General features: G+C 38.9%; 1 protein-coding gene across 4 annotated transcripts in view; it reads left to right on the forward strand.

Annotated features, from left to right (window-relative positions):
- The window catches only part of RFX7 (regulatory factor X7), a 141,378-nt gene extending 123,378 nt beyond the window's left edge, over positions 1–18,000 (forward strand). For all 4 annotated transcript variants that reach the window (XM_070469242.1, XM_070469240.1, XM_070469243.1 and 1 more), the window contains exons 6-10: positions 4,579–4,695; positions 5,969–6,053; positions 7,177–7,384; positions 10,319–10,614; positions 11,792–18,000. In XM_070469242.1, coding sequence (XP_070325343.1) covers positions 4,579–4,695; positions 5,969–6,053; positions 7,177–7,384; positions 10,319–10,614; positions 11,792–15,070 — 3,985 coding nt within the window. In that variant the 3' untranslated portion in view covers positions 15,071–18,000. The remainder of the gene's footprint in view (positions 1–4,578; positions 4,696–5,968; positions 6,054–7,176; positions 7,385–10,318; positions 10,615–11,791) is intronic.
- Positions 18,001–18,929: the final 929 nt, after the last annotated feature.

Genomic DNA, 18,929 nt, shown 5'->3' on the forward strand with positions numbered 1-18,929 from the left:
ACGAACCTATGGTCACCTTATCTTCGACAAAGGAGGCAAGGATATACAATGGAAAAAAGACAACCTCTTTAACAAGTGGTGCTGGGAAAACTGGTCAACCTCCTGTAAGAGAATGAAACTAGAACACTTTCTAACACCATACACAAAAATAAACTCAAAATGGATTAAAGATCTAAATGTAAGACCAGAAACTATAAAACTCCTAGAGGAGAACATAGGCAAAACACTCTCCGACATAAATCACAGCAGGATCCTCTATGACCCACATCCCAGAATATTGGAAATAAAAGCAAAAATAAACAAATGGGACCTAATGAAACTTAAAAGCTTTTGCACAACAAAGGAAACTATAAGCAAGGTGAAAAGACAGCCCTCAGATTGGGAGAAAATAATAGCAAACGAAGCAACAGACAAAGGATTAATCTCAAAAATATACAAGCAACTCCTCCAGCTCAACTCCAGAAAAATAAATGACCCAATCAAAAAATGGGCCAAAGAACTCAACAGACATTTCTCCAAGGAAGACATACAGATGGCTAACAAACACATGAAAAGATGCTCAACATCACTCATTATCAGAGAAATGCAAATCAAAACCACAATGAGGTACCATTACACGCCAGTCAGGATGGCTGCTATCCAGAAGTCTACAAGCAATAAATGCTGGAGAGGGTGTGGAGAAAAGGGAACCCTCTTACACTGTTGGTGGGAATGCAAATTAGTACAGCCACTATGGAAAACAGTGTGGAGATTTCTTAAAAAGCTGGAAATAGAACTGCCATATGGCCCAGCAATCCCACTTCTGGGCATACACACTGAGGAAACCAGATCTGAAAGAGACACGTGCACCCCAATGTTCATCGCAGCACTGTTTATAATGGCCAGGACATGGAAGCAACCTGGATGCCCATCAGCAGACGAATGGATGAGGAAGCTGTGGTACATATACACCATGGAATATTACTCAGCCATTAAAAAGAATTCATTTGAATCAGTTCTAATGAGATGGATGAAACTGGAGCCGATTATACAGAGTGAAGTAAGCCAGAAAGATAAAGACCATTACAGTATACTAACACACATATATGGAATTTAGAAAGGTGGTAACGATAACCCTATATGCAAAACAGAAAAAGAGACTCAGATGTATAGAACAGACTTGTGGACTCTGGGAGAAGGTGAGGGAGGGATGTTTCAAGAGAACAGCATCGAAACATGTATATTATCTAGGGTGAAACAGATCACCAGCCCAGGTTGAATGCATGAGACAAGTGCTCAGGCCTGGTGCACTGGGAAGACCCAGAGGGATCGGGTGGAGAGGGAGGTGGGAGGGGGGACCGGGATGGGGAATACATGTAAATCCATGGCTAATTCATTTCAATGTATGACAAAAAACACTGCAATGATGTAAAGTAATTAGCCTCCAACTAATAAAAATAAATGGAAAAAAAAATAAATGTTAGGTTTAATTTCAAAGTCTGTAAACCATATTTTTAAAAAAAGGTAAAACAAAAGAAAAATCTGATTTCAAGAATGGCATTAGACTGTTAGTTATCCTGTGAATAGGATATTCTCTGTGCCTTCCCCGTTTCTTGAGCCCTGCATAAATATAATCTGATGCTGAGTTAGGTGTTAATTGACACCATATCTTGCTTGATCAAACTGCAGTTAAAGTTATGAAGCAGGAAAACAAGATATAAACTAACCAAGATCTTGACATGACCTGGAATGACCTGTGGTGTGTTATATAGCCCTGGTTTCAAAACTATGAATAAGTAGGATAGCCTGTAAATGGCTCAGACAGCAAAGAATCTGCCTGTAATGCAGGAGGAGGTCCAGGTTTGATCCCCAGGTCAGGGAGAACCCCTGGAGAAGGGAATGGCTACCCAGCCCAGTATTCTTGCTGGGAGAATTCCCTGGACAGAGGAGCCTGTAAATACTTAATTATTGATATATTAAAGAGCCATTGAATATCTGGAACTTCTCAGTAGGGAAGAGACTGTAATAATGAAATTCTTTTTCTTTGGTAATTAGAACCACTGAAGATTGGTTAGACCACCCCACAATCTAAAGCTCTCTTTCTCAGGCAAAGTACTCAGATACCCATTTGAGGATAGCTATTTCCATACCTGGCAGTAAGTTGAACTATACAACCTTCTGAATTCACTTCACAAAGAAATTGATGACCTGTTCAGGTGTTGTTATTGTTACTTTCAGATTGAGGCACTGTGTTTTCTCTTTGATGTGTAAGATTTCAAAATGTAGTGTTGAATCATAAGTAGTTTTATACCCAACATTGCCTTCTGTTTGATTCAGAAGGTATAATTTGAGCTGTTTATATGTCTCCAAAGTACGTTTTACATTTATCTGCTAAACAATATTTTAAAGGTAAGTTCATTGTTTTAAAATTTTATTCTCCCAGTGAATTCCCCTCTTTTAGTGGCATAAATAAGAGTCAAAAACCAGATGAAACTGGATGGTCACATTCTGAAATCATACTCAGGATTAGTTCAGTTTGACAAGCAAATTTTGCATCGGCCATCCTGACTCTTAGCTTTGCCAACCTTCTGCCTACCCCTTCTGCCAAAGTAAAGAACTTTAGTGTACTAATACAGTGGAAAAAACATCAAAACCTCAGTCACAAAAGGAGGATAGAATGGATATTATATCTCTCATTAGACTCATTTCTTTCTCTTTATATGATTTCAGGTTTTTTAGGCCCACCTGCCAGTGCTGTCATAGGAGCCAGTGGGCACTATTTTCTTTTTTTGCTTCATTTGCACATTGCTTCAATGTGTTTTTTTAAGGTTTCTTGTCATTTTAAATATGACATGCTTACTAAGTCATATTTAAAGTCATATAAAGTTATGTCATATTAAGGTTTAATGTGACTCTTCAGTCTTGTTCCTTGTTCTAAGAATACAGTGGTGAACCAGATAGACATGGTCACTGCCCTGGTTGAACTTACATTCTAATGGAGGAGACAAACAACAAATAAATTAGCTGTTACATAATTGAAAGCTAGGAGAATAAAAGATACAAAGTGCACAGATAAGGAAGGTGGTGAGGGCATGGCAGAAGAGCGCTGCTTTGGATAGGGGAGACAGAAGAGACCCTTTCAAAGCCATCCCAGTCTGGAACTTGAAGGGTAAGAGAATATTCCAGGTAGAGGAAGCAAGTATCAAGGCCCTCCGTTGTAAAAGAGCTCATTCACATTTTCTTTCTGTGCTCGTTTAAATCATAAAGATGACTGATTTCATTTGCTAGTGAAATGGTTATGATTTGATGCAGTTCATATATTTGAATTGTCAGCTCCCCAAAAAAGTCATTGCTTCACTTTGCGCTTTAAACCTTGGCCCCTGAACCACTTGGAGTATCACATTTAGTCTCAGCTTAAATGTGATGTGTCTAGTATTCCTTATAGAGGGAATTTGCAGTACCTGTCAGCTCCTTTCCCTTCTCCCTGCTCCTCAGCGTTGTTGAGAATGCATCTGCTAGGCACCTCCGCTCCTTCCCCTCAGCCCCACCCACTACATGAGTGGGCGTGCTCGGTGCTGCAACAGGGAGGGTACGAGCAAGAAAAACACCAGTCTTCAGACCTACCCATTCTCTCTGTTGAGGCTCCCATCCTTCTCCTGAGTCTCTACCAATTTGACTTCCAAGTTCAGGTCACTTCAAAGATGTTGCCAGCATATTCAACCATGCACTACAAGAACTCAAGTCCCAGTTACCACTATATGCTGCCCATTCTAGTGGATTTTCTTGTTTATCCTAAACATCTCTCCTTGGATCTCTACCACATGACTTCTTCATCAAGAAGCTATATTGGTTGATTCTGAAATGGGGAGTGAGCAGGGAGATTTAACTGAGTCCTTTTGCAATTCCTCTGACTCCCTCTTTGGTATGCCTTTGTTAGTGGTTCTCCCAAAGGCCAACAGGAAATGACCTTTTCCTGCTGCTGATCTGGTGAAGGAGGAATTGGTCTTCTACCTAGGACTGGCAGCTGTAGAGAAAGCCAGAGTACCTGATTCTAGTAGTAGTTAAGACTTGGCTTGTTTCCCTGGTCCCAACTTTAAGTTACTGCCTTATTAAGTACATTTTTCTTGGCATTAATAGGAGTGGTAGGGATGAGAACACTGTGCCTTCATTTTTTCCCTTACTGATAAAATGAGAGTGTTGGTATAGATGATCCCTAAGGTTCCTTTAATCATAATATATCATGCTTGTAATCTAAACCATATAGTGGTAGTCTTGTCTCTGTCTGACACCCATAATGTTTACATTGGAAATTATTCCAGTATATGAGCTTGAGACATATGTGGAAACATAGAGCCCAACTGGTTGAGTGTTAGTTTCTGCAGTTAAAAGCAGTAACACTGTATGCCCTGAGGATGAAACAAACTAAGCCTGAGTTAGTCTTTAAAGAAGGATGAACATGAGTCAGTGAAAATTGTAGTGAATGACTTGAAGATGTGTTTCTTCACTTTGTCGTAAGGGTCAGATTTGACTGAAATGACACTGTGCTAATATTATCCTGAGTTCTGTTGCTCTCTAAATTGATCCCTCCTTCTCTTGCAGGAGCTATTGTGACAATCTTGGTTACCATCCATTAAGTGCTGCTGACTTCGGGAAGATTATGAAAAATGTCTTTCCAAACATGAAGGCACGTCGTCTGGGCACAAGAGGCAAATCTAAATATCCTTTACCAGTTTGATTTTCAGTGATCTCTTTAAGTTATCACTTATTACTGAACATCTGCTGTTGTAGTTCAACTAGCAACTATATTTAGAAATAAATTAAAGTCAACAAATATAAACAACCCAAAAGTACTTAGAATAATTTTAAATGTTATTCTCCCAGCTATTTATCACACTGCAATAACAAATGGTGGTTATTAGGATTGTGATAGATCTCACCTTTCTCTGTCACTGTAATGTGTCCTTAATGGTTTGATCTTCTTTTCCTTAGTAATGAGGATTATCAAGGTATACCATAGGACAGCACTTGAAAATTATATCAATAAAAATGGAAAAAGATGTTAGCTTATCATCTTTCCTTCCTCTACCTTAGAAACATAGGGTTCTCCCTGGCAATATATACAACATTCAAAAAAATTTCTTGTGGAACTTGACCTGGAGGATTAGTGTTATCTTTAAACTGTTTTTCATACAGTCATCTAAAGGCTGTTTTAAAGTTAAAACCAGGGCATAGAAAAGGCCCCATAGGAGCAAACAGAAGTAAGGAAATTAAAATTAAGACTAAAGTTCTTCCTACCCTTGGAAGAAGATTGTCACATGGAGGGTTAGAAATCCTATTAGAAATACATCATTTCTCTCTGCTTAGCTGTGAGTCTCTTTCAAAGCATGAAAATTCTTCTGTGGAGGAGATGAGAAGGGGAAGGGGAGAGGCTGCTTTTCTAAAATGACTCCAGGCAGGTGCTCTTTAACTGTTTGTTGCACGACCAGGTCTTGTTTCCTGAGTGCAAACAAAAATGTCTTGGTGTGTCATTGGCATGTTACAGGTGATAATCCTGTGTGTTTCAGTGGAAAAAGAGAAGTGAAAAGGTTAAAGCCCTTGTGACACTCTTAAGAGTTGTTTTTGTCCCTGTGCCCTGGCTAGAGTTTCCCTTCTCTCTGCCAGGTTTCCATCTGGATATTCCTTTCCTTCTGACCTGTTTGTTACTGGTGGCTGGCACAGCTTATTAGGAACATTTATTCATAAAATATATACCAGATGAGAACCATTTTGTTTCCTTTAAGATGGTAATATTCTATAAGAACTGTTGCAGTTTCAAGAGAGTAAAGGTGTCCTGAGTTTCTAATATTAAAGACTCTTCCTGAAGAACTCAGAAAGTAGATGGTGCCTCAGGCCGATTTTATTCTCATTTCATATATGATTGCTTTCCAAGTGCTAACTATATAAACAGTTAATTTAATGTAGAGTACTTTAGACCTTGACCATTTATTACATATTGCTACAGTGGACTAAGAAAAAAAGCTTTTGTTCATATGCCAACACTGCCCAATCTTGATTTTCACAAAACTGGAGATGGGGTAAGAATTTCTGCCTTTTATTTTTAATAAGTAAAATTGTACCTTATTATCAACATGGAAATGCATACTACATAGTCTCATTTGGATATATAAACAAACAGCAGTCATGTGTTTGGACTATTCGGTGCATGGAATTCTCCAGGCCAGAATACTGGAGTGGGTAAACTGTTCCCTTCTCCAGGGCATCGTCCCAACCCTGAAATTGAACCCAGGTCTCCTACACTGCAGGTGGATTCTTCACCAGCTGAGCCACCAGGGAATCCCAAGTAAAATTGTACCTTAATTATCAACATTGAAATGCATACTACCTAGTCTCATTTGGATCAAACCAGGGACCAGGAACTGCGCCTTTTACTAAATAAACAAGTCAAAAAACTCAACAATGGCTGGAAACTGTTAGCATATATTACTTATTTCACATGTACTTACATTATTTATTTCTTGAAATTAAGGGGAAAAAAGATGGATCTAAAGTTACTGATTTGTAGATCTATCCATGGTGTATATTGTCAAATGGAAAATTTGAGCTACAGAGTAACATGTATAGAACGAATGTTTTCAGAAGAGAAAATATAGTTCATGGCATAGTTTGTTTTCTTGATGTTAGAAAAGGCTTTTAGAAAAATTCAGATCTGTTATTCTTCATGTATGTTTAACAACATATGTTTAGATGTTATATTCACAATGCTGCTGATGGCTATGCACCAGTAGGTACAGGCATAGGACTCGTATTTGCAAGGATCTACTTTTCTGCCTGCCAGCACCAGTCACTTAGTACTGCTTTGACCTGACAGGTTTAGATTATATCTTCTGATTAAGGGGCTTCACTGGTGGTATATACAGTAAAGAATCAGCCTACAGTGCAGGAGACCAGGTTCACTCCCTGTGTCAAGAAGATCCCCTGGAGAAGGAAATGGCAACCCACTCCAGTATTCTTGCCTGAAGAATTCCATGGACAGAGGAATCTGGTGAGCTACAGTCCTTGGGGTCATAAATAGTCAGACACAACTGAGTGACTTTCACTCACTCACTTCCTATGTATCTTGAGTGTGCTTCAATTTAATTTCTCTGAACTTTCTTTTTATAAGTCTTTTTTTTTTTTTTTCCTTTTTCTTCTGTTTAGTTGGAAGGCGCTGAACCTTCTGGGCAGCTTCAGAACATTGATGAAGAAGTTATCTCTTCTGCTTGCCGTCTTGTCTGTGAGTGGGCCCAGAAGGTGTTAAGCCAGCCATTTGACACGGTCTTGGAATTAGCCCGCTTCCTTGTAAAAAGTCACTATATAGGCACCAAGTCGATGGCAGCGCTTACTGTAATGGCAGCAGCACCACCAGGTACAAAGTTGTTAACAAGCTGAAACTGACAGGGCATTACTACATCTAGAGTTGGTGGTAAACGAAGAGTTTAGCCATAAAACTTCTTTCTCTTTTTACTATTTGTATATGTTCACTCTTCATTTAATACTAAATTCAGATGGGCTTATTGAGTTACCGAAAATAATAATAATAATTTCATGATAAATTTTAAGTTACAGTTTTGTATGTTGATCTGCTTAAATATGAAACCATTATGCTTTGCCAGTTGTTATTTCATTCATTTTTCCATTGCTATTTTAAAGTTTAAAGAATATATGTATGTGCACTTTTAAGTATGTATGTGCACTTTTAAGTATATATGTGTTTCTAAATTGATAAATATTACAAGTAAATAGTAAGGTTAAGTTTTTAAATTACTTGCTGAGACTCCTGTCCCCAAAACTAATACTTATAAATGAAATGATCTTTGGACAATGTGAAAGGTACCTAGTCTAACAAAAAGTAAATCAAGTGAATGAAGCATTATTATGAAATAACAAGAGTGACTTTTTAAATATGCATTCAAATGGCTATTTTTATTCAGATAGGAACTCTAGAATTGACAGTTTGAGGACTGGCAATATCATTAGAATAATGACTCCCTTGTAAGTTAATAGCTGTATAAAGTACCTGTTTTCATGAAATTTTTAAATGTCTTATTTTGGTCATACTTAAATAACCTAAGAAAGAGTGAATAAATTTTGTTATTACTCTAGGAAATTATAACTTCTTTTTAAAAAATTTATTAATGTGAAACAGTAGATTTATCACAGTGAGGACTATAATTATACTCTTGAATAACTTTACTTTTTTATCTTAACTTCATTATTTTAGTAAGGACTCCTTTTCCTCTATGTTTAAGAAGCTTTCAGCATTTGTGGTATGCATGTGAGATTGTTCTGTTCTGTCATTTTTTTTTGTCGTTTGAGGACCATCAGTATGACCAAAATAGCCTTTTACAAGAGTCTCATAATTTTTCCTATCTCAGTTAAACTGGATGACTCAAATTGAAGAGTGCATGAGCAGCCTTATGTAGCTAGTTAGTTCACATCTGTTACCTCATTTATTCCCACGGCAATCCTGTAAGATACATGATATTTATTCCCATTTTAAAGATCAGAAGACTAACGCTAAGGGAAGTTAAGTCCATCTGACTATTTGTCCATAGTCAGATGAGTCGTGGAGCCAGAATTTGAATACTGATTTGTCTGTCTCCAAAACCAAGGTTACTCCTTTTCATAAGACTGTTCCTAGCTTCTGGCAAAACAGGTTGAAAAAAAGATATGGGCCCTTCAACTTTCAGTGTTCCCTTTCTCCTACCCCTGCTGACACCCAGAAGAGGAACACATTGAGGATTTAGGAGATATCATAGGGTAAAGAAACGTCTGTCTTCTTGTTTCCCTTATTATTCTCATAGGCTGACTGAAAAAAGAATGTTGAATTAATGGATTTTTAAGGCGTAAATGTGAAGAAGGGTATATTCTATAAATGAAAACACTGACAATCATATAAATAGACATTTGTATAAATAGATAATATATAATTTAGACATTTGTAACTTTTTGAAAGTAGCTTGGGAGGCTGTTCTTTTAACAGCTGTGTCATTACTCAGTATTTTACATCTCCCGCAATTTTGTTCTCAGCCACTGCCACTTTTAAAAATACCTTTTGTAGTGAATAATCTTCATCCTTTGAAGGTGAATCTGGTTTTTTATAGTCTCTGTATTAAGAACAGGTTGTATTACAGATGTCCTTTTTTAAGTCAGCTGCTTGGAACCCGTTCCTGTCCAGAAACCCTGGCAGGAGGCATCAGACAGAGAGCTTTGGGCGGTTGGCAGAGGCTCTTGGGGTGCAGGTGCTGAGCAGCCAGAGCCGAGGCTGCGGGTTGCATGGGAGCAGTGCGATTTGAGTTGGATTTGAGGGAAAAAAATAGTACTTAGGTGATTAAGGGAAGGTCAGAAAATGAGAGATTGTTGAGAAATGAGTGTGTGGGTGAGAGTTTACAGCCACTTTCTCTCCTTCCCGTCTCCCACTCACCAGGCTGTCGCTGTTCACAAGATGAAAAGCAGAACCGTCTGGGGAAGGGAAGGGCAGGGCGTGCCCTCAGGACGGGGTGTCCTCCCCTGGCCTCCCTCCACTCTTCTTTCTGACTCTGCTCCCTTTCTGTTGATCTTAATGCCACTCCCTAGATGTGAAATGAGCTTTTGAAAAATTAATTTTATTACATAATCAGTTTTTCTTAAAATTTATCCCGTGCTTATTTTATCATTCCTTTTTCTCAGTGTTTCATCTTACTACTGCTTGAAAAAGTTTCCTCGGAGACCCTTTTTTTAGGCTTTATTAACCTCAGTCTTCTAAGAAAGTCTGCTTAATTTCTCCTAAGTCATACTGATATAATTGTATCAGTTAAAACTGTAGTACCTATTTTTATGAAATTCTTGTGGAATTAAAGACTTGTTTTCCCTGTGCATTTTTTCCTAAGATATAGATGGTTTCTGCAAATATGTATTGAGTGCCCCTTGTGGGCTGAATATTAAAATCATAAAAATACATGAATTTCTTAATTAGAGAAGAGGGGAAGGAGATTTTCTGACATCTACTGATAAAATGTAAAACATGTTAGCTTGGCACTGACTTGTCTTAACTTCTGCACATTAGTGATATAGCTACTATTCTTTTCAAAATCTTCATCTGTTATTGCTGATTTAACTACCAAGCTGAGCCATATTTTAAGGTTCAGTTAAAACCATATTGGCAACTGTAAGTGTAATGTTAATGCTTTGTAAAGAAGTTGTGAGTTAAAATGTCCTGGGTTTGTTGCTTTGTCCAGTAGATGGCTACATAATCAAAGAAATTGAACTGTAACTGCCTTCTCTAAAGAGTATTTACGCTCTCCTTTCTGTTTATTTTCAGGAATTAAAGGAATTACCCAGCCTTCTGCTTTTATACCTACTGCTGAAAGTAATTCCTTTCAGCCTCAAGTGAAGACTCTGCCATCTCCTATTGACGCTAAACAGCAACTGCAACGGAAAATCCAGAAGAAACAGCAAGAACAGAAACTACAATCCCCTTTGCCAGGAGAATCCTCAGCAAAAAAATCAGAAGGCGCGGCAAGCAATGGAGTGACTAATCTCTCTAATGGGAACCCTGCAATCCTCTCTCCTCAACCTATCGGTATCGTCGTGGCAGCTGTCCCTAGTCCCATTCCGGTAATATCATTAAACAGCATTTGGCCTGACTGGGATGGTGGGAAGTCCGTTGTTTAATTAAAAGTAGCGCAGGAGGAGGAGGCAAGCAGAGGTAGAAATTCAGGTATAAACTGAGTTTGTGACCACACAAAGATTTCACTTCAGTCGGTTGTCTTTTATTCAGGATATACGTTGTTGTCTACAAAATAAGCTATAAACAGAAGTGAAATTACAAGACACATAAGTTTGCGCATGATCACTCAGAGCTTTACATAGGAGATGAGTCATTTTCAGAGTTGTTTCATCTCTCGCTCAGCAAAGATGTCACAAATGCAGGCTTTTTTGGGGTGTTTTTTTTTTTCTTTTTATCATTCAGATAGAACAAAATTGTAATGTGTAGAGGTAAAACATTAATATAGTCCCATCTCTGGCTTGCTGGACACAGGACCTCGGGCAAGTCTCTTAGTTACTCTGAGTCTCTCTCCTTATCAACAAATCGAGGTCTTGGTATACTCCTTGCCTGTCCCACACAACTGAGGTTATGACGAACAGGCTTTTAATATGAGAGTGTATCATGCTAAAGCAAGATGATATTTTAGGCTGTTATTTGTGATACTATTAGAAAGATATTTGTATCTTATTTTTTTCTTGTTCTTATCATTATCATCGTCATCATCCTGTCATTAAAGCATGGAGTACCTGGGAACCATTCTCTTGCACTGATCATTATACAGCGAACTGGGGAAGGCGGTAGTTTTATCTGAGACCTTATCCACAGTGGTTTGTTAGTAATGTCCAAGGTCAGTCTACATATAAGATAGTCTCCCCTGTGAGTGAGTCACCTTGGCACAAATTCCAGTTAGTTACCTCTATATTAAATAGTTGTGATAGTTCTTCAGATTTTATCTCTGCTCCCTATAACCTCCTTAAAAAAATCATTGTTTTAGCAATGTGAAGTTTTTTACTGACATCTTAATATTCTTCTTATATATTATTGTATTTGGTAACTATATTACACTGTGTTGCATGTAGTGTTTATTTATCTGGTCTAAAAGAATTCTTGTCTAACATAGGAACTGTTTTTTTTTCTTTTTAGCGTTACATGTATAAAACGCCTTGATACTAATGAATTATATGAATTTCTGTTCATACTCTGGACTTGATAAATCTGGTATTTTTGTCTTCCACCTTTTAACAGGTCCAACGGACCAGGCAGTTGGTAACTTCACCAAGTCCAATGAGCTCCTCTGATGGCAAAGTTCTTCCCCTCAATGTACAGGTGGTCACTCAGCACATGCAGTCTGTGAAACAGACACCAAAGACTCCTCAGAACGTCCCGGCCAGCCCTGGCGGGGATCGTTCTGCCCGGCACCGCTACCCTCAGATCTTACCCAAGCCAGCCAGCACCAGTGCCCTCACCATCCGCTCTCCGACTACTGTCCTCTTCACTAGTAGTCCCATCAAAACCGCCGTTGTGCCCACCTCACACATGAGTTCTCTAAATGTGGTGAAAATGACGGCGATATCCCTCACACCCAGCAGCAGCAGTGCCCCTCTGAAACATTCTGCCTCAGCAAACAGTGCTACAGGAACAACAGAAGAAGCGCGGACCATCCCACAGATCAAGAATGGTTCTGTTGTTTCACTTCAGTCTCCCGGATCCAAGACCAGCAGCACCGGGGGACCCTCTGCCGTGGAAGTCAAAATGGAGCCTGAGACGTCTTCGGATGAGCCTCCGATACAGTGCCAAGAGAACTCTGACGGGACCGACATGCCCAGAACAGCACCTGGTGCCCTCTCGGGACAGAAAAGTAACACAGATGGAGCAGTACAAAAACCTTCCAATGAAGGTGTCGTTGAAATAAAAGCAACTAAGGTCTGTGACCAGAGGACCAAATGCAAAAACCGCTGTAATGAAATTCTACCAGGCACTTCAACAGGCAATAATCAGAGCACTGTCACTCTCTCAGTTGCCACCCAGAACTTCACTTTCACCAGCACCAGCTCACCATCTAATGGTGACTCAATAAATAAAGACCCTAAATTGTGCACTAAAAGTCCAAGAAAGCGGCTCTCTTCTTCACTGCAAGAGTCCCAGGTGCCTCCTATAAAGAAACCAATTGTGGAACAGCTGTCTGCAGTTATCCCAGAAGGTCAGAAACCAGGCAGTGTTAAGAAGGACCAAAAGGTTCCACATTCAGGGAAAACAGAGAGCTCAGCAGCAGGTGCTCAGATTTCCAGCAAGGTCTCAACACATGTCAGCTCACACCTAGTGTCAAGTCAGCCCGTGGATTCCTCTGCTCTTGTTACCAGCGATTCAGCTTCAGAACAGCAAGCCACACCATCATCATCTCCAGATATCAAAGTAAAGCTGGAAGGCAGTGTCTTTCTCTTGGACAATGATTCAAAATCAGATGGCAGCTTTAATCCAAATGAGTGGCAGCAGGTCACTAAGGATTCTGAGTTTATATCTGCCGGCTGTGAACAACAGCAAGATATCAGTGTTATGACAATTCCCGAGCACTCTGATATCAATGACTTAGAGAAGTCTGTTTGGGAATTAGAAGGAATGCCACAGGACACATATTCCCAGCAGCTGCATGGCCAGATCCAAGAATCTTCTTTGAATCAAATACAAGCACAGTCTTCAGATCAGTTACCTCTACAGTCCGAACTAAAGGAGTTTGAGCCTTCTGTTTCCCAAACAAATGAAAGCTACTTTCCTTTTGACGATGAGCTTACACAGGATAGTATTGTGGAAGAGCTGGTGCTCATGGAGCAGCAGATGTCCATGAACAACTCTCATTCTTACGGTAACTGTTTGGGAATGACCCTGCAGAGTCAGTCCGTGACTCCAGGAGCTCCAATGCCGTCTCACGCCTCCAGCACCCACTTCTATCACCCAATTCATAGCAATGGCACTCCAATCCACACCCCCACCCCCACCCCGACCCCCACTCCCACCCCCACCCCCACCCCGACCCCCACATCTGAAATGATTGCCGGGTCGCAGAGTCTGTCACGGGAGAGCCCTTGCTCCAGGCTGGCCCAAACGACACCTGTGGATAGTGCTTTGGGAAGTAGCCGACACACACCTATCGGTACGCCACACTCTAACTGCAGCAGTAGTGTCCCTCCCAGCCCCGTGGAATGCAGGAATCCTTTTGCATTTACCCCAATAAGCTCCAGTATGGCATATCATGATGCCAGCATTGTCTCAAGTAGTCCTGTGAAACCGATGCAAAGACCCATGGCCACACACCCTGACAAAACCAAGCTTGAATGGATGAATAATGGGTATAGCGGGGTTGGTAATTCATCTGTTTCTGGCCATGGCATTCTCCCAAGCTATCAGGAACTCGTGGAGGACCGTTTCAGGAAACCTCACGCTTTCGCTGTGCCTGGGCAGTCCTACCAGTCTCAATCCAGACATCATGACGGTCATTTTGGTCGTTTGACTCCTGTCTCTCCTGTGCCGCATCAAGGTGCCACTGTAAATCACACCAACAAACAGGAAGGTTTTGCGGTCCCTGCCCCTCTTGATAATAAAGGAACTAATTCATCCGCCAGCAGCAACTTCAGGTGCCGGAGTGTGAGCCCTGCTGTTCATCGCCAGCGTAATCTTAGTGGAAGCACCCTCTACCCAGTATCTAATATCCCCCGATCCAATGTGACCCCCTTTGGAAGTCCAGTAACCCCCGAAGTTCATGTTTTCACAAATGTCCACACAGATGCATGTGCCAACAACATAGCTCAAAGAAGTCAGTCAGTTCCATTGACAGTCATGATGCAAACAGCCTTCCCAAACGCCCTTCAAAAGCAAACGAACAGTAAGAAAATAACCAATGTTTTGTTGAGTAAACTTGATTCTGACAATGATGATGCTGTGAGAGGTTTGGGCATGAACAATCTGCCCTCCAATTACACCGCCCGGATGAATCTCACTCAGATTTTGGAAACGTCCACTGTCTTTCCGAGTGCCAATCCGCAGAATATGATCGATTCCAGCACTTCTATTTATGAATTCCAAGCACCATCTTACCTCACCAAAAGTAATAGCACCGATCAGATCAGTTTTTCTCCTGGGGATAATCAAGCACAATCAGAAATTGGAGAGCAACAGTTAGATTTCAGCAGCACTGTTAAAGACCTGTTGAGTGGAGACAGCTTGCAGACCAGCCAGCAGCTAGTAGGTCAGGTAGCATCTGACCTCACTAATCCTGCGTCTGACTTCTCTAGCGACATCAGGTTGTCTTCTGAGCTCTCAGGCAGCATCAACGATTTGAACACTCTAGACCCAAATCTACTGTTTGATCCAGGTCGTCAGCAGGGACAAGATGATGAACCTACACTGGAAGAATTAAAGAATGACCCCTTGTTTCAACAAATTTGCAGTGACTCCATGAGCTCTATGACTTCATCAGGTTTTGAATGGATAGAAAGCAAGGACCATCCTACTGTTGAAATGTTGGGTTAAATTGTGTTTTATAATATGTAGCACACTGTAACTAAAGACATATGTATTGTATTTGTCTTAATGGAAGTGCCTCCCGCAGCAGAAACACTTACTATTAATTGTGACATTTTAAAAAGAGTTTGCTGCCGAAGTGGTTTCTTCTTCAGTAGGAAATGGTTAGACTCGCCTCAGTTCTTACCAAGTTTCTGAAAAGAGTAGGCTGTAGAAAAACAAATATTAGGTTTTAAATTTTGTAATGTTCCCCATTTAATCACATTGTTTGCTAGTCAACAAAAAAATAACCAGCTTTTACAAGAGCAGTCTAGATCTTTATTTTGTATAAGTTCATTTTATTTCATCGGTTGATCTGCACAGATTTTAGAGGAAACCATTGATTTTAGGTATAGGATATTTTGTTGTTGTTGGCATTATATTTTTAAGTATGAAATCATAGCTAAGGTGAACTGTAGAAAAGAAGGTCTTCCTTGAAACAGGGATAATATTCAGGTTATTATAAGTATTTAGGCTTGAAGCATAGAGCTACTGTAGAATGAAAAAAATAAAATCTCTGTAGGACTTTCTGGGACTTCAGTACCATTTGCACCACAACGAAGGGCTTAAATAGGAAATAATGGAAAATTAAATATTAATATAAGGAAAGCAAAAGCTGCACTAAAATTATTAAAAGGAAAAACTAGTAGCCATTTTTATTTGTGACCTTGCATTAGTCTTCTTTTAAAATGTTAGTTTTAATATGGAGCTACCACAGAGACACGCACGCATGCAGGCGCGTGCACACATACACACACACACACACACACACACACACACACACACAGGTAAACAAAGCAAGTAAGTAATGCAAAATGTTGTAATTTAATAGAATAAATGCAAGCATGTTAGAAGAATATCTTTTATTATCTGGTTAGTTGAGATAGGAAAATTTAGAAGGAAACTAAAAAGCATTTTCTTAGTTTCATCACAATATGTCTGTATGCACATATTAAATTCTATTTAAGATTTATTTTGAAGGTTTTTATTTATAGTATTCTTAAGTCCTCAATTTAGTGACTGGCTCCTTCACTCCTCCTGAATATAGAAATGCAGTTTGATCATGGGATCCTTTTGAAACACAAGCAAGCAGGAGAGAGATGACACAAAAAGCTGAAAAGACAACATTTCACCACCCAAGGTCCGAAGTCACAAATCTTTATCTCTGATAAAACAAAGGGGATATCTAATAGTACTTGAAGAAGAGGAGCATTTTATAACATGCTTAATTTATTTATTGTGATAACCACAATTGCAAAAAGAAGCACTCAGGATTTGTTTTAGAATGTTTCTCTCTTATAGCTCCCATTTTGTTTTGTGAATAATTATTTATGAATTTCATGCTGACACAAGTCTTCTCACTAGTTGACAGCTCCATTTAAGTGAGTTTCAAGGTTAGTTTCAAATAGACTTAAAAATTTGCCATTAAATTGTTAAAGTTGTCCTTAAACCATTGCTCTGCTACCTTGAACCTAACTAAGCTTTCCTTTACCTTAATTAATTAGTAAGCCAATCAAAAGACTGCAATCAATGAATATTTAACAAATGTGATGAAGAGTTTAATAAGGTTTCATTGTTCAATAAATTTGCAAGGTAGGATATTAACATTTTGATAAATAAATGGTGCTAGGGTTGGCTCAGAGGTTTATATATTGATATGTCCTAGTTACTGACATTTGTGTGTTTGCTGTTATCTTGATTTAATGATCTGTTAGATATTTTTTCTTGATGCTAGTTATTTCTTCACTGTACATTGAGACACAGCACTACTGCACACCAAAGTATGCAATACCCAAAGGAAACTGTGTGATTTCTTTTAACAAATGATGGGAGCCTTTCTATATGAGATACTCTGAAAAGGAGATTTTGAGGCCATTCTAATCCCTTGTTTACATTATTAGCTTCCTACTAATATAAGAAATAATGGGAATCTTTTTTGATAAAAATATAAAGACTGGAGGATTTTTAACCCCCTGTACAGTATTGCAGCAAACACTTTAAATTTGGTTGAATTCGTCCAGCAAACTTTCTGGGGTTCATATATTGCACTAAATTTGTTGAACCTGTGGTAGGCACATCTCTTAGGATAAATGCAACCAATACAGTCCACAGATTAAACTTTTTAAATGTGTTTCATTATGAAAAGACAAAATGTCATCAAAGTGACAGATAAAATTGTCTTATGTAGCAATGTGCATTAATCTCAATGAGATATTTCTATTTCTTATTCTCTTACATGAGAATATTACAGCAGGAAGAATTAAGTTTAGTTTGCTTCACCATGTTAATACATGATCACAAAATGTGCATGAGTGTTATTGACTTATCTTGTACAGTACTAGGTATTCCTGTAACCACTTTTTTTTTTCTTGGCTGTATTGAAACTGGTTCAGTGTTAACCAGACAGACATAGTTATTCACAAGTTATTTACTTTTTTATGTTTACTAATTCTGCTTAGTTATTGTTGAATATGTTCTTTTCTCAGATTATTTTCATTGTTTTGATGTTTTAAACATTTTGCATACTGTTTATCATGATAAGACTTCATGAAGTAAATAATTTTGCATATAATTGCAATAAGCACTGACTTTTGAACTGAAAAGAAGGAAAGTGTTTTTTTGTGCAGTGCATCAGAGATTCATATAAGAGTCTTGTACTATAATGTGCTTTACTACACCATAAATGACAAAAACAAACCCTGTTTCATGTTTTCATTTAGTGCAAAAAGTCAAGATTTCCCCAGTGTTTTGTTGTCTGTTGTACCTGCTGAAACTACAGTAGTTGAATATTGCAGTAGCATTTCAGTTCTCTTTTTTTATTGAAAGTGCTCAAAAATTGTTTTTTAAATGTTTTCAAAAACAATTAAAAACATTTTATATTAAACTGACTGGATTTTAAAGTGGTTTATGGAATCTATTTTATGTAGCGCGCATGTTATTTTGTAAACAGGCCTGAAGCACTTCTTCCTTTGATCTGAAAGTTGAGGAAATGGCGGGGGGGGTGGGGGGGGGGGCGGTCAGCATAAGGAGGAGCAGTGCTGCCAATCTAGTCTCTCTCATTAATCCAGAAGGCTATATGGATCTTATTTTGTTCATCCAAACTCTGCTGTTCACTTAGGACTTTTGACTGATGAATTATACATGACAGAGTTTTATGTTGTAACAACAACAGCAACAAATCTTTCCTTTTGTTCATTGACATAAATGTTTGCTTTAAAATGTTAGTCTGTGGTATACCTAGATATAGGTATTTTGGGATCTTTGAATTGAAAAATAATAGAAAATTGAGAAAATTTTAAAGCACATCTATGTCCAAAAGCATTATAGGCATTTTGGTGAACCAGAAATACAAAGTGATAAGTGCACTGAACTTGTAAGCCAGAACTTAAGCTCTAGGTCTGGAAGCAAGAAAGACCACCCAGAAATTTCAAATCTTAAAAGAGTAAGAAGCCACGGTCTGACTTGAAGTTTCCTCACTTTTGAAACTAAGATGCAGCAACAACTAGTGCCTACGACTGTAACTTATATTGTAGCCAGGTCTTGCCTGAGCCAGAGCCTGCTTCTTTGTGAAACAGATCTGTGTAGGTCTTCAGTAGTGCCACTCTCACCACAGGACCAGAGCCCTGAGTGTGGACAGGTGGTAGAAGCACCTGTCATAAAAGGCAAGAAGAGAGTAGAGATTGGGAAGGGAAGAGCAGGAAGACTCATAAGAGGAGCCTGCAAACCAAAATTCGAAAGTACTTGAAGAAAATGAAAAGTCCTAAGAAAAACAGTCAGCAATCACTCAAGGTAAAATAAAAGTAATGTACTCTCTGTATAGTTAAGTATT

Source organism: Odocoileus virginianus, chromosome 6, assembly GCF_023699985.2.
Source record: "Odocoileus virginianus isolate 20LAN1187 ecotype Illinois chromosome 6, Ovbor_1.2, whole genome shotgun sequence".
Taxonomy (NCBI): domain Eukaryota; kingdom Metazoa; phylum Chordata; class Mammalia; order Artiodactyla; family Cervidae; genus Odocoileus; species Odocoileus virginianus.